This window comes from Lottia gigantea, assembly GCF_000327385.1.
Source record: "Lottia gigantea unplaced genomic scaffold LOTGIsca_144, whole genome shotgun sequence".
Taxonomy (NCBI): Eukaryota; Metazoa; Mollusca; class Gastropoda; family Lottiidae; genus Lottia; species Lottia gigantea.
In genome coordinates, this window is record NW_008707688.1 from 29,333 (window position 1) to 45,679 (window position 16,347).

Genomic DNA, 16,347 nt, shown 5'->3' on the forward strand with positions numbered 1-16,347 from the left:
ACATATCCTTATCCAAGCTATCAACGTTTTTTTTTTTATTTGAATTCAAATCTTCAAAGATCTGCTTTTTATTTCCTAGTTTGTAAGGCGTTTAGATTGCCAAGTAATGCAGAATGGATAAGAAGAGGCTATAGTAGAAGATGCAGGGGAACCTTCGTGTGTTCTGATGGGTTTGAGATGAAAGTGAAAACACTGTGTAAACGTGGTAGATGGAGAGTCAAGATATATTGTGTTGTAAAACCAACCACTTTACCACCCACAACAACAGCAACAACCAAACCAACAACAACACCCACGACAACACCCACAACATCACCAACAACAACACCCACGACAACACCCACAACCACACCAACAACAACACCCACAACAACACCAACGACAACACCAACAACAACAACACCAACGACAACACCAACGACAACACCAACAACAACAACACCAACGACAACACCCTCAACAACACCCACGACAACACCCACAACAACACCCACGACCACACCTACAACAACACCAACAACAACACCCACGACCACACCTACAACAACAACCACGACCACACCCACAACAACATCAACAACATCCACAACAACTGATCCAGGTATTATGCAAGCGCGAACAACTTTGATCGCCATATCGATGACAAATAATAGAAAGGTCATTGAAAATCAAGTGGTAATCCTTGCTTTTCAAATGAAAGGGACACACCTGTAAGTCACGAGTGTCATGTTCATTGAAAAATTTGTGTAATGTAAATTGATCGCCATTACACCGGACTATAAATGGCATAGGTCTTATCCTTTCTACCTTATGAAAGTTTATAAATGAGCCTCATATTGTTTGGGTCGTTGTCCAACTCTTTAGAAATGGATACTTACTTATACCACATTTTTGAAAGATGGGTGGTAAACCTGAATCCAATACAAATATAACACACTCGTTGCCTTTAAAAAAAATCAGAACTCTTTTCATCATTTTATATTTCATATTTGTAGACCCGTTTTCCAGATTTTCGCAAATATTTGTTCTTTTCAGATATACAGTGTGATTCCAATCCAATGGTAAATAATGGAGACATCACCAGTGAGATATCAACAGAAGTTGGGTCAATTGTTCAGTTTAACTGCTCTTCTGGTTTTACACTGAATGGTAGGGTTGGTACTCTTACTTGTAACGCAGAGGGTGTCTTTGAACCAGATCTAGTTTGTGAAGGTAATATTTACCAAAGCACACGACGGACAACGAAACATGTGACAACAATTCGTTGTGTGCGTTAGCAAAAAACAGTTTATTTTCGAGAAACATTATTTTGTTTGAAAATTAAACTTGGTTGAATTCTGAACAAATGATTCGCTAGCAAATGTCTTCAATTGATTTTAATGAAATTTGTTGTGATCTTTGATGTATTTGGGTTATTGAAATTGATTTTTAAAAATTTGGTGGAATTTCTCAGCATAAATAACTGGCAGTAAATATATATATCTTTGAATTCAAACTATTAAAATTTGTACTTTAATCATTAAAAACTGTTTTATCATTTCTGACAGCTGCCAGTGGGCGTATGTTACCTTGTCTGGCAAGATGTCTTACCGTCTCCAAGACAGACCGTCATCATCCAATCAGATTCATTTTCCTTTCAATTGCATGCTCTGCACGTGATTATCGACAATGTGGAAAACGACCGACTGGAGATTTTTGTCTTCTTTGCCAGACGTTGAAACTCAAGACAAGACTGTTATCGGCGACAAAAGTCTCCAACCAAGACAGTTCGTGTTAAACGGATTTTCGAAAAACAGTAAAGGTTAGGCTAGGTTAAAACCCATATAAATTTTTTTGTGAACACGAAAGAAGCTAGAGTTTTCAATCGATATTTATGAAACTTGATATTGCATTATCTTGAGACTTAAATCGTTTCGTAAACGTGATCATGAAATTTTTTTAATTGCCGTTACGAAATCATCGTACGGAAACGTTAGCACACCCGGTTTCTCCCTGTCAGTGATGCAAGTTGGAGTGGCTGGAAAAACGTCTAGTGTTTCGGACGGGACAATAAACCGAGGCCCCGTTTGTTACAGGCTGAGCACGTAAAACTTCAAAGATATCTAAACAGTTTAATATTTAATGAGATATTGTCTTTGTTCTTGAAGTGATGTGGACACGATGGAGAGCTTTTTTTTACGGATTTTAACAAAACTTTTTGTGCGTGTTTGTAATCACCGTGGGATAACCCCTATATTGAAAATCACAAAAAAAATATTGCCCTTGTTTTCAATTTTTAGCTAGTAAAAGGCCTAGTATGCACGATTTAAATGAAACTTTGTGAAATTGTTTATTGCAAGAACAAGGATGAATCCTATTAAACAGCCGAAAAAAAAAATTTGTTATGTTCTTGTTCAACTTTTTGTTTGAGAACAGTCTAGAAGGCACAATTCGGAACAAATTTAAAAGAAACTTGGTGGAATTGTTTATTATTACCCAAGGATGAACCCTATTAAGCAAACTATTTTATATTGGTTATTGCCTTTGTTCTTAAAAACACGTTCAATTTTTAGTTCGTAGACAAATTCACGACTGACTGAAACGAAATTGTTCATTATCACCTTACGATGAACCCTATTGAAAATCAAAATAAAAAAGAGAAAAGATTTGGGTTGTGAATAAACCTCCCGTGGTATCAAAAAGATACTCTCGAAAAATTTAATTTACTGATAGCTCTTGTCAATCTACTACTGACGACTTTTTGAAATAGCAATGAGGTCTCGGAAAGAAGTTCTGAAACAAAGAAAGCTTAAACCCCAAAAGAAACCTTCGAATTATTTTTCTTCATTAAAAACAGACTCTGTCTTTTTTTTCATCTTTATCTTTTAAAGCTATGGCGATGTAAGATAAAGTAAAAACCCAATCGAAAACAATTTAATTGCTCGAAGCATATCATCTAAAGGGAAACCATTCTGCTTTTACCAGCAATGGCGGCACCAATTATTGTTCCCCCACTTTATTTTCGACAAATTAAAAAGTATGATTTGTATTCGTTTTTGCGCCAAAATATATGTCAGAATTCCCCCATTCAATTCAAGAGTCAGGACTCTGCAGGAGTCAGGAGTTGCACCAATTTGATTTCAGCCACGACATTTGTCACCCATTGAGTCAGTCTGTCCCCTATTTGTTCCCTCAGCCCCAGGAGGCTGGCGCCGTCACTGTTTCCCGGAAATTGTTTTGTCTTATTAAAGGTGTTCCATGTTTTTTTTTTTAAACAGACTGCAGATTTCAAGATGCGGGTGGATCTTTTGGCACCATTACAGATACTAATCGTCAGGCAGATGATGAAATAGATTGCACTGAATTATGTAATGCTGACCCCCAATGTGTCAGCTCCCAGTTCTCTCAACCAAACACATGTACCTTTGACTTTCAAATTGACAGGTTTGAAACTGATACCCCTAACTTAGAACAATGCAGACGGGCATGCTTTACCAACATTAGATGTGAAGCCTTTATCGCTTTTTCTGGAGATCTATTGAGTTTCCCATGCTTATTATTCACCAAGCCATTTAGTTCATTTACAGAATCTTCAGTAAGCACATCATCGAGCTGTATTTGAAATCCAATATGGACCTCATGGTTATTTGAGTTTAACGTTGTATATCTAATAACAATAAATTGTTTTTAATTGTATATGTCTTTCATAAACAATAATTTTTCTTACCTTGAGAAGGATTCGAACCAGTGGCACCTGATCGCTAAGTAGAAGACAATCCAAACTTGCTACCGACTGAGCTTTTCCACTGCCACGATATCGCCAATTTGAAGTATATGGAGCTCTAATACAGTTGGTTCCTGCGTTAGGCTTGGTAATGTGTAATGGTGATTGCTTAGTCTAGCTGGATTTTGAGGTCTTTATCCAAAACGGGTTTCTGCTCGTGAGTGATTTGGTCACATTGAGCCCATAGTTCTCTTCCGGACAATCCGTTATGACGTATTCGAGTATTCATAGTTGCAACAACTACTGCTGATCTGTTCATGATATGGGTCCGTTATCTTCGACACTTTTAAATTAACATCATCGTGGTGGTTATGTAAGTAATTAGAAACAGAACGTATGTGTACAAAGGAGACCTATCCCATGTCGGCGGGGAAGCAGACATCGAGGGATTAAGAAACTAAAGGGGTATAGAAAAGGAATCGTTTATGTTCGCTCAGGCATGGCTATTAGGGTTAAAGAACAGCAAGGGATCTCTTTACAAAAGAAATATTTCATATGTTGGCCATCTGGTTGGGGAGATAAATAGGAGTGTAGTTAGGGTTTGGGGTATTCATTCTTTCGCCGAGGAGAGGGTCGGATCCAAGAGTCTTGGGTATACTTCTTGGATTAGTGTAATCTCCAGTTATTGAATGTAAATAAATTATAGTTGATGTAGACGAGTATTTCTTATCCTGCATCCTACAAGAAGAGCCCATCAACAACAAGAATTTGTCTACGGTTAGATATGTTTACAGTTTACAGTGTCTAAAGATAAACCCGTTTACATCGTCGGTCTATACGCAAGATTTTCTATTCCAATTCTTGTATGGATTTCCGCAACTGGATTTTTATTGGTATTTTTGTCCATCCTATTTCGATACAAATTCTGTGTTTCTGTAACAACGCGTCATTCGCAAGACTGGAACGGCATCAACACGTTTGACGCATGGTGGACCGTCAAGGGGAGTGAAGTTCAATAAATATTGTCCTCTATTAGGCACGCTGTGGTGAATGAGGAAACACTTTCTCCCAGTATCGGTATCACACTCATTTCGTAAGATGCCGGCAACAAAGCTTATTCCAATAACTTGAAATGGAAGAAGACTGTTCTGTTTTGGTCTTTGGAATCTGTTTTAGGGCTGGGCATTGTTGACATGAAGAAGAAATTCGCTCAATTGTCTTATCCATATATCTAGAGCGAAATAGTATCGGTGAAGCACCTTTTTCAGTTGATATGCCGAAGGGTTAAGATTAAGACGTCAGTGTTATCTTAGAGTAATGACTGAGGTGCATGTAATGCAGAGATAATACCATCAAGGACCTGTCAAGGGACCACAATACATTCTCTTGGAGGTTGTAAAGGGTCTGCGTACTTCACAATTAGTATACCATCTTTAGAAAGAGTAGCGACTGCGAGCATATCATCTACCACAATGTTTCGAACGACGGAATCTTCCAGAGTTCTACGAAGGAACATATCTGACATGTACTATACTGACATTCAGGGACATTTCTACTTGAAAAATCGGATAGAATATTGGATTTTCCGGACAAATGCCCTATGGTGCTTGAAACTGGCTTACCACAGAAAGAAATGTAGATACACGTGGACTGGATGAGAATTCATCTCGACATAATTTGCAATTACACGGATTGCTCTCAGATAAGATATGGGCTTTATGTCGTAGAACTTTGGTTGGTGATAACTTCATGTTTTTAGCTTTTAGTGTGGTTAACACCGAGCGCAAGTTTTGTTGCAGCTCTGCTGGTGTTGAACCACCACAGTAGAGATCATCGGCTAGTTTGGTTACCGCTCCTTATCACTCAAAACGCAGCACATTAGTTCCTCGAGAGCTGTTTCGCTGCCCGGCATTCCCATTGCAGATCCCACAGAAGGGAGTGACAACATCACAATATTTCATATAATCACGTGACAGGGATTTTATAAAATGCATTGGATAGATCTGTTGTGATAAAGCATTTCCATTGGCCTTTTTGACGGAGAATGGAGTCATCGTCTGGGAGGAGAGACAGTCGAGGCTTGCTGTATCGGTCAACATCGCCAAACGCAGTGACAAGTCGGAATCCACCAGAAGGCTTCTTCACGAGGATTGAAGGGTTAAGATATTTTGACAGGAACACCAATGTCATCAGGTCGTTTATACACGCCTTTCTGTTCCAAGTCGTCAAACAGATGTTGTAACTCAGTGAGACTATTAAACGAATACTGTGGTAATCTTCCTTTACTTTGAGGGGAGGAACAGATCCAATGTTGACTGCTGCCTGCAGAAGCACCATTAAAGCCATTACAGATGGTGAGCATTCCTCATCCTCGTGAATGACATCACCGGTTATGCCAGAATCTTTCAGGAGAAGATTATCTTCTATGAATGCAGTCAAGCGTTGGTAGAGATCTCAGGTCGTTCTTCGGCGCTTAAACTGGTATCATCGACATCCAAAAAAATGGCTTACGGTTGACTGGATAGTGAAGGCGGATTGACTTTTCATATAGAGGATAACGATGTTCTTGACAAAAAATTTCCTTGAAATCACGGGACAATAATTGGCAATTCGTCCGAGAATTAATTCTAATGTTTTGACCTTTTATAGTGCAGTTTGTCATCTCTTTTCTGCTATCTCCTCTCCGTCATTTTTGGGTCCCTGTTTGAGGTATCGCGAGTTCGTTTTAACCATATGACGCCAACTCCCAAATAGGTTGAAAACGATGCATCTGTAGAACGGGTGAAGAGAAGATTTTGTTTCCAACCTTCAAATGATTTACATGTAATTGTCTCAGTTTTCGACAAAATCCATTGCTTGGGCACACGGTGTGTGTGAGCTATGTTCGAGAGTGCCTATGTGTTTATTATCGGTATGTTTACACCGAGCGTTACGCTATGTCCATAAAAGTTGATAACATAGTCGTTTTTCTGTTTCTTCAGAAGAGTATATGGTAAGTTTCCTGCAGTCAGCACGTCAGTTAAACAGTTAACAGTTCGTATGACACGTATCCATTTAGAGAACAAACATGGAGAACGAAAGCAAGGGAGATAATTACAAGCAAAGGGAGTGAGCTACAAACTATGACCTACGACAATAGACAACCACAAACACCAATACTGGCGCAGAAGGTTATGTTAACTTTTGCTAGTTTATTGTTCTATTTATCATTAACTCTCATGAATTTTACTTTTGACTCTGTCAGTATTTTCCTCTGTTCCTCTGTTCCTCTGTCCTCTGATGGAAAAAGAGATTATAAACAGCTCCTCATCAACTTGTGCTGGATAAGAAATTAGGATGTTCATTGTTCAGTGAACACAATATTATTTGTTATATTTGATATTTATAGAATTTTGAATTGTCATATTCTAGGAGTGCTGCTAGTTCACCCATGGTTTCTGGTGTGGAGCAATACTAGTGAAGACAGCTTATGACAAGGTATGAGAAAAAAGCAAGAGATGGAGATTGGTCATTTTTGCAGAAAGAGAATCAAACTTTAGAAGCTTATTATTACCAATTGTAATTTTATGGTCATTCTGTGACCAAGTAAGTGTTGATTTTGAATAGAAATGTTACTGTAGGCTTATATGAATTGAGGGTGAAATTTGATTGATTGTCATATTTAGAATTTCATGTATATTTTCAGGATTGTGCTATTATATCATTTTATATTTTACATGTTATTTTTCAGGTATTAAAGACTATATTCAAAGTGGAAGAATACGTGTGTTGTACCTATGAAAGAATCAAAATTATATTCATACATTCCAAATATGCTGCAAAATTTTTTAAAGAGTACATTGCTAGCATTGAACCAAAGGCTATAAAAGATTTGGTTGAGAAATATATTTTTTGCTTCAGATTAGTTCTAACAATATTCAACAATACAACATTTTGTCACCAGACAAAGTTATGTAGCATTGCGAAATTTCAGTGAATTTTCATAACGCGCAACTTGTGTAAAAAGTGTAAAGTGTCGGTCCGTCCACAATTACTCGTAAACACTCTACAAGGCACAATTCTTGACTGATTTCGACGAAGAGTGTTAGTAATCACCCAAGGATGAACCCTATTGAAAATCAGAATAATCGAAAAATAATTAGTTTGAGTTATTGCCCTTGTTCTTGAAATGGATTCAATTTATAGCACGTAAAGGCACAATTCTTGATGGATTTTGAGAAATTTGGTGTGAGTGTATATAATCACCCATAGATGAAATATTATTGCCTTAGTTCTTAAAAACGCTCTCAAGTTTTAATCTCTAAACACTCTAGACGGCTTAATTCTTGACAGTTTTTGATGAAACTTGGTAATATTATTCAGTATCGTCTCAAAAAGTTCAAAAGAAGTGTATGTCTGAAGGTTGAATATTTCATACTGGTAATTGTTATTGTACTGCCAAATATTTTTATTTAAAATAAAAGCTGTCAGTGGGCGTATATTACCTTGCCTAGCAAGCTATCTTGTAATTGATTAGTTTATTTTATGCTATGATAAATTATTGTTTAAATCAAAAGATAAGTTCCTATTGTAAACATTGTTTCAGTATAGTGTAGTTAACATTGAGAAATTTTATTGTGTAATATGCATGTCATAGTATTGTTGAAATGCACGAATCTAGACCACTGCATAAAGTTACAATGTCTGTAATCATTTCATGACAGTTGTGGTCATTCTGGATAACTGTATTCGATTGCTGGTGGACCTGAATCGGGAGGGTGAATAGGTACTCATAAGTCAAGAACTAGAGATGGTTCTCTTTCCAACACCATAGCCATAATTTCCTTGAGTTTATCGTGTTAAACTTTATTAATTGCATTCTAAAAATAAAGATAGCTTGCCAGGCAAGGTAACATACTCCCACTGACAGCTTTGATTTTGAATGAAAATATTTAGCAGTAAAGTAACAATCACCAGTATAAAATATTCTACCTTCAGTCATACACTTCTTTTGAACTCTTTAAAATGAAAATGAAATGAATGGAGTTTTTTTTTAACTTTTTAGGGCAATACTGAATAATATTGAGTATGAGTTATTGCCCTTGTTCTTGAAAACGTGTTCAATTTTTAGCTAGTGAAAAATCTAGAAGGCAAATATTCAATCTTCAGCGCATTACTGAATAATAAAACCAAATCCGGCAAGAATCATGCCTTTTAGTGTTTAAGAGCTAAATTTGTAGCGTTTTCAAGAACAAGGGCAATAACTCACACTAAATATTTTTCAATTCTTCTGATTTTCAATAAGATTCATCCTTGGGTGATTATGAACATTCACACCAGGTTTCATCAGAATCCGTCAAGAATTGTGCCTTCTGGAGTGATTACCAGATAAAAATTGAACGCGTTTTCAAGAGCAAGGATAGTAACTCATACTAATTATTTTTCGATTTTTCTGATTTTCAATAGGGTTTATCCTTAAGTGATAACAAAGTTTCGTCAAAATCTGTCAAGAATTGTCCCTTCTAGAGTGTTTACAAGCTAAAAATTGAACGCGTTTTCAAGAACAAGGGCAATAACTCATACTAAATATTTTTCGGTTCTTCTGATTTTCAATAGGGTTCATCCTTGGGTGATTACGAACACTCACACCAAGTTACGTCAAAATCCGTCAAGAATTGTGACTTCTAGAATGTTTACGAGCTAAAAATTTAACGCGTTTTGAAGAACAAGGGCAATAAGTCATACTAAATATTTTTCGATTTTTCTGATTTTCAACACCATGCCAAGTTTCATCAAAATCCATCAAGAATTGTGCCTTCTAGAGTGTTTACGAGCTAAAAATTAAGAACAAGGGCAATAACCCATACTTAATATTTTTCGATTCTTCTGATTTTCAATAGGGTTCATCCTTGGGTTATTACGAACACTCATACCAAGTTTTGTCAAAATCCGTCAAGAATTGTATCTTGTAGAGTGTTTACGAGCCATTGTGGACGGACGGACGGACGGACGGACATGGGTGACGGCAATATTTCATGGGGGCGTATTAATAGAGATATTAGGTTTGTAGCCAGTTTTCATTGTTGTATATTTTTCGCATATTGATAAACCTTGTCATAAGCTAGTGTTACTTTTAAAATTATGAATGTGAAATAAATAAATATCAATTCTGTAACCATTCTTTCCTGCCTTCTAGCTTCACGTCTTTTTTCTATGCGACGGTGGTCCTATTTCGATGTCAGTTGCTGGGTACCTCTGGGTACTTTACTTCTTGAAGAGCTTTTTCCCCTATATGGCCAATTTTTACGAGTCAACAGTAATATGGGTGGAACAGATTTTTTGATGGCACAAACTCTATCACATGGTACTTTCAGACCTTTGAATATCGCAAAAATTCCAATAAAACGGTATTTTGATGCCTACCTGTGTTACTGGTCAGTCAATGACGAAGCCTATCCGTGGCCAATTTTTTCGATGGTCTCCTATGGAATTATGAATATAATTTTTGGTGCCAGTGAGGTCCTGAGATGTCAATCTAACATAATATAACTGTAAATTGAGGTGAAATACTTTTTATTCCTATAATTTCTAAAATCTGGACAGTGACAGATATCCAATGTGGCGAACTGGCCAGTCAAAGACGGAGCCCCTGCATGGCTAATTTTGCACAGTAATTTCGGTGGGGCAAATGCTTATCGACATAAGCAGATTTGGCGATAGCGAAGTCATCAATTTCTCAGTTTTATTGAAATAGTAGAACGCCTGATTGAGCTAATTGGAGCTTATTGATACCATAATATCAGTATTCCCGATACACATAAAAGAAAATCATACGAATAAACCTGATCAAACGAATTAATTATTTCGTTTAAACGAATTAACTATTTCGTTAAAACGAAACGTTATTAAATTGTCAGTTTTAACACTTCTAAAACCAACTATACCCTTTTTCAACTAGACCCCCAACCCAATTACCTAATTTGTTCCTTGGCCAGGAGCCTTTAGAAATCGTTCCTTTCCATAAGCATCTCGGCATTATATTTTCGAATGATCTAAAGTGGTCAATACATATTGACTTTATTTGTAAGTGGGCATATAAACTAATTGGTGTGTTACGGAAACTTAAATACACCCCCCAACAGATAAAATCTTTTGAGCATTTATTCGACATATTTTTTTTATAATATTGTGCACAATAGAGCGCCAAATTACCTAACTGATATTTTAACCCCCGCTGATGCTACTCCTAAATTTTATAATCTCCGCAATTCGAATGATATCCCGACCCCCCATTCTCGTACTACTGTTTATCAACGATCGTTCTTTCCGTCTACCATCCATGATTGGAATTCATTAGACGCCAATTGCAGCGGTTTAAATGCTGATCTTTTCAAAATTAATGTAATTTCCAATCCTTCTTGTAGATGTGGCTACCATAATGAAAACTCATTTCATTACTTTTTTAATTGCACGATTTACCAAGCTCAGCGTTTAGTGCTTTTATCTAATTTGGTAAACTTTTGAATACTGTTCAATCATTGTGTAACAATAGTTTTAGTTGTGTCAAAGTAAAAAAAAGTTATCTCAGTGGTTCCCAGTCTACACAGGGGTTAAACAAGGATGATTAATGTCACCTACTTTATTTGCAAAGTATATAAATGATTAGGCTTTGGCATTGAGTTTGGGGAACAGATTGTTTCGGCGCTTGTTTATGCGGACGATTTGTCTTTTATTGCAGCTGACGAATCGTCTATGCATAAGTTCCTGAATATATTACATAAATCGTGCAAAGTGTGGCATTTAACCACCAGTTCATATAGATACCTAGGGCTCTGGCTTGTTCATCGCTCGAAACATACGTCAATGACATCAGAATCCCAAAATATCACACACTAGGCTATATACACGTAAATGAAATCACTGCAGCAGACGGCTTAAGAAAAATTGCCACTGATCTGAACAAGGAGAAGTCTCTCTTAAATCACAAAACCGCTGATCTCTGGCTACAAATGATGAGTATGATAGATTTATTAAAGTTTTTTCTACGATCCCAACGGATGGGAGATTGGAAAACTCACATCTTCAGCTTCCAAGAAATGATTTATTTTTTTGCCGCATCAGGTCATAGGCATTACGCAAAATCGGTTCAAATTTACGTACAGGATATGATGGAGTTACGGGAGAAACATACAACCATCTATGACTTGTTTAGTAAAGGAGTATTCTTTTAAGACGGCCAGACAGACAGTGGGCAGGTCTGTCAAAGGATTTGGTTATTGAGCAGACAATGATGCGGACTATCAAGGGGATCGGAGGACTCGTACATGGTCGTGGTGTACGAGGCTCAGAGAAACGTATGGATTCAGTCTATGCCATTTTGTGCCTTGTATAATGAGTCCATGCAGGATTTTACAAACATACGACAAACAAGTAGCGATCAGCACAAAGAAATAGCTGGCGTGGCACGCACGATACATGAGTCGTTTTAGAGTATCTGATCGAGCATCCTTTCGAGTTCTCTGATGAACTTCGGAATATAACAACTGACGAAACTGTTGCACCTGATGTGAATTGCTACAAAACCCGTGGAATTGGTGTGCAAATAATGGCGAACAGAAAACTGACATGAACTGCATATCTGACCTGTTTACATACGAACTTACAAGTCATCCTACATCCCTTTTTATACGCCCACATGAATATGTGGTCGTATATTGTTGTCGCCTCGGTCCGTCGGTCCGTCGTCCGTTCGTCGGTCCGTCCGTCAACATTTCTTGTGAGCACTATAGAGACTACAGTTTTCATCTGATTTTGATAAAACTTGGTGTGATGCTTTAGATTGATAAGATCTCGGTCAAGTTCGAATTTGACATATTTTCGATGAACGCTTTTTGAGATATTGCCCTTGACTTAGAACACCTTGAAATTTGTTAAAAATTGTTCGTGAGCAGGATTGAAGCTACAGTTTTCATCCGATTCTGATGAAACTTGGTGTGATCATTGGAATTGATAAGATCTCGGACAAGTTCTAACTTGACGCATTTTCGATGAACGGTTTTTGAGTTATTGCCCTTGACTTTGTTAAAACGCGTCGAAATTTGTTAAAAATAGTTTGTGAGCAGGTTTGACGCTATAGTTTTCAACCGATTCTGATGAAACTTGGTGTGATCATTGGATTGATAAGATCTCGGACAAGTTCTAACCTGACGCATTTTCGATGAACAGTTTTAGAGTTATTGCCCTTGACTTTGTTAAAACGTGTTGAAATTTGTTAAAAATAGTTCGTGAGCAGGATTGAAGCTACAGTTTTCAACCGATTCTGATGAAACTTGGTGTGATCATTGGAATTGATAAGATCTCGGACAAGTTCTAACTTGACGCATTTTTGATGAACGGTTTTTGAGTTATTGCCCTTGACTTTGTTAAAACGTGCTGAAATTTGTTAAAAATAGTTTGTGAGCAGGATTGACGCTACAGTTTTCAACCGATTCTGATGAAACTTGGTGTGATCATTGGAAGTGATAAGATCTCGGACAAGTTCTAATTTGACGCATTTTCGATGAACGGTTTTTGAGTTATTGCCCTTGACTTTGTAAAAACGCGTCAATATTTGTTAAAAATAGTTCGTGAGCAGGATTGAAGCTACAGTTTTCAACCGATTCTGATGAAACTTGGTGTGATCATTGGAATTGATAAGATCTCGGACAAGTTCTAACTTGACGCATTTTTGATCAACGGTTTTTGAGTTATTGCCCTTGACTTCGTTAAAATGCGTCGAAATTTGTTAAAAATAGTTTGTGAGCAGGTTTGACGCTACAGTTTTGAACCGATTCTGATGAAACTTGGTGTGATCATTGGAATTGATAAGATCACGGACAAGTTCTAACTTGATGCATTTTTGATGAACGGTTTTTTTTGAGTTATTGCCCTTGACTTTGTAAAAACGCGTCAAAATTTGTTCGTGAGCACAATAGAAGCTACAGTTTTCAACCGATTCTGATGAAACTTGGTGTGATCATTGAAATTGATAAGATCTCGGACAAGTTCTAACTTGACGCATTTTCGATGAAATGTTTTTGAGTTATTGCCATTAACTTACGAAATACGCGTCAAAATTTGTTTGTGAACACAATAGAAGCTACAGTTTTCAACCGATTTTGATGAAACTTGGTGTGATCATTGGAATTGATAAGATCTCGGACAAGTTCTAACAAGAGATATTTTTGATGAACATTTTTTGAGTTATTGCCCTTGACTTTGTAAACACGCGTCAAAAGTTGTTTTTTTGCCCTTGATTAGAGCTGTATGATTTAATTGTTTGTTGTATTTGGGTTACTGATATTGATTTTAAAAAATTTTGTGGAATTATTCAGCATACAAAATTTCTTCAATATGAGAAAATTCGTACTTTAGTCACTAAAGACTGTTTTATTATTTCTGGCAGCTGCCAGTGGGCGTATGTTACCTTGCATTGCAAGCTATCTTTGATAATAGTGGTATGATGCGAGAGGCTAACAAGGCACAACTTTTAGAAGCGTTGGATAGCTTCTCAATTCAGGAAGTTTCTATTTCGGAATTTCACGTTGTAGATGGAGGTTCATTATTGTTTCCATGGAAACAAACAAACTCATCAGATGTCACTTTCAATGATATATGTATGCCATATATAAAGTTTCTGCTTAAGTTTCTTAATACTACTGTTGTGTTTGATGGGTACAACCTTGGAGTATATATTAACTGGAGAGGGCATGACGTCATTTGCTATTCACGTCAAAGTGAAGTAACTCAGCCAGCGTGGCCGCCATCTTGGTAGACCCAAAAAAGGCTATACTGTATGCATAGAAAGCACGCTTATCAACCGCAAAAAATTGAAGATCTAAAACACATATAGAAGTTTGCAGTCACTGTATTTTATTAGTAGACCTTGTAAAAAGGTCATTTGTCATTTTCAAACATTAATATAGATTTTTTTTTGAACAAATGCATATAATTATTGAGAGTACATAGGTAATTCAAAATATAGGCCTACACTGGATTATTTTACAACAAAATATAACATATGTACTATTAATTTGCACTACTGACATGAATCAATGAATAGTTGGATTAAATCATCCCGAATTGATTAAAATTAGATAGTTTTAACATTTATACAACAGGAGAACAAACTGTTTTCGCTTAATATATAAATTAATCATTTATCCGTAAAATATATTTACAATCACTTACAAGGTTTTATTGTCCAGAAAAAATGATCAATTTATTTAGAGTCTGACGACTTTTGGATGAAATTTTCTCTCGAAGCTTAGCAGTATACTGTCTACCCTCATAGTAATAGCGAACTTGAAGATACTTCTCTACTACAGATTTAATAAGTAGAACCAAATGATTATTATAACCTTCATTTTCTAGCATATGTTGATTAAGGCAGGAAAAAATATCTTTGTTAATATAATGTTTCAAAACAGATTGAAATAATTTGTGACATTGTACATTAGACAAATTCGCACGTGAACAACTTGAACTGACATATTGCCGAAAAAATTTCTCACAAGTCTTACAAATATCAATGATATCATTAGACGGAATGGTGAGCGAAGATTTAGATTTCAGTACTATCAACAAATTTACCGGTGAACATGACATAAAATCAGATAATGCATTTACACAGGTTTCGCAATGAATTGACTTCTTTAATTTGAAAGCTACGAAACCGGCAATATAAGCAACTATTTTCTCAGAACAGCTAGACAATACATTTCTATGTGGAGCGTAAGTATATTCGTGATCTTTTACCACCTGAAATTCTTCACCCATCATTCTGTTTTTAGTAATCGACAAATTAAGATTTTCTACAGACGGTACCACCGTATCAACACTTTAACTAATAATACGACTTGTAGCAGTTAAGATAGGAATGGATTCTAGAGCCAAGCAATTTCCCGAAGCGACATCTTGTACATCATTATGGGTCAATATTTTCTTATATGCGCTTTTAAATTGCCTTACAGTAGGATTATTATTACAGCCGCCCATACTCCTAATTTTCCCCAAAAAACAGTTCAATTTGGTCCTGACTGAACTTGTAAGTCCACAAAAATTTTAAACCATATTTCTCTGATAGAATTAATTCTTCGAACAACGATTTTATGCTCTGAATACACAACAGAAACCCCAGGAAACCTGTCTTACGATTACTGTCAATAATTGACGCACCATTATTCGATTGACGCAACGATAAAATATACCATTCGTAGAAACTCGTCAGAAAATTAAAAACATTTAAATAGTTATTCATTTGCAAAGGGGCTTTGAAACCAAAGGCTTTCAAGTTCCTAGAGTTTAAAACATCAAAAAGTTTATAAAACATTCGAATAAAACTAATAGTTTCCTCACAACCTTCGAATTCTGGAATCTTCTCATTTAAACAAAAGTCTAAAGAAGTTGCCACAGAATCACTCAAAGTCTGAGCAGCTAATCTTACATTCATTTTCTTTTTAAACCAAGCAATATGGCTAGCTCTCAACCTGTTCCCCAAATGAAGTCCTTCTTCATCTTGTAACTTGTGCAAATATTTTAAGTAATCCCATTTAATAATATCATCATTTGCAAAAATTGATCCTTTATCGGCAAGTGTGTTGCGAACTAATTTTAACATATGGCAG

General features: G+C 36.4%; 2 protein-coding genes across 2 annotated transcripts; one reads left to right on the top strand and one right to left on the bottom strand.

Moving 5' to 3' along the window:
• Window positions 1-128: 128 nt before the first annotated feature.
• Window positions 129-635, bottom strand: LOTGIDRAFT_172884 (hypothetical protein; the record flags this gene model as incomplete). The annotated part of the gene is made up of 1 exon (XM_009050070.1): window positions 129-635. The coding sequence occupies one exon, from the start codon at window positions 633-635 to the stop codon at window positions 129-131; it is 507 nt and encodes a 168-aa protein (XP_009048318.1).
• Window positions 636-898: 263 nt separating this feature from the next.
• LOTGIDRAFT_238386 (hypothetical protein) lies at window positions 899-3,601 on the top strand (the record flags this gene model as incomplete). Its single annotated transcript, XM_009050071.1, has 3 exons — window positions 899-905; window positions 1,036-1,212; window positions 3,258-3,601. The coding sequence occupies 3 exons, from the start codon at window positions 899-901 to the stop codon at window positions 3,599-3,601; spliced, it is 528 nt and encodes a 175-aa protein (XP_009048319.1).
• Window positions 3,602-16,347: the final 12,746 nt, after the last annotated feature.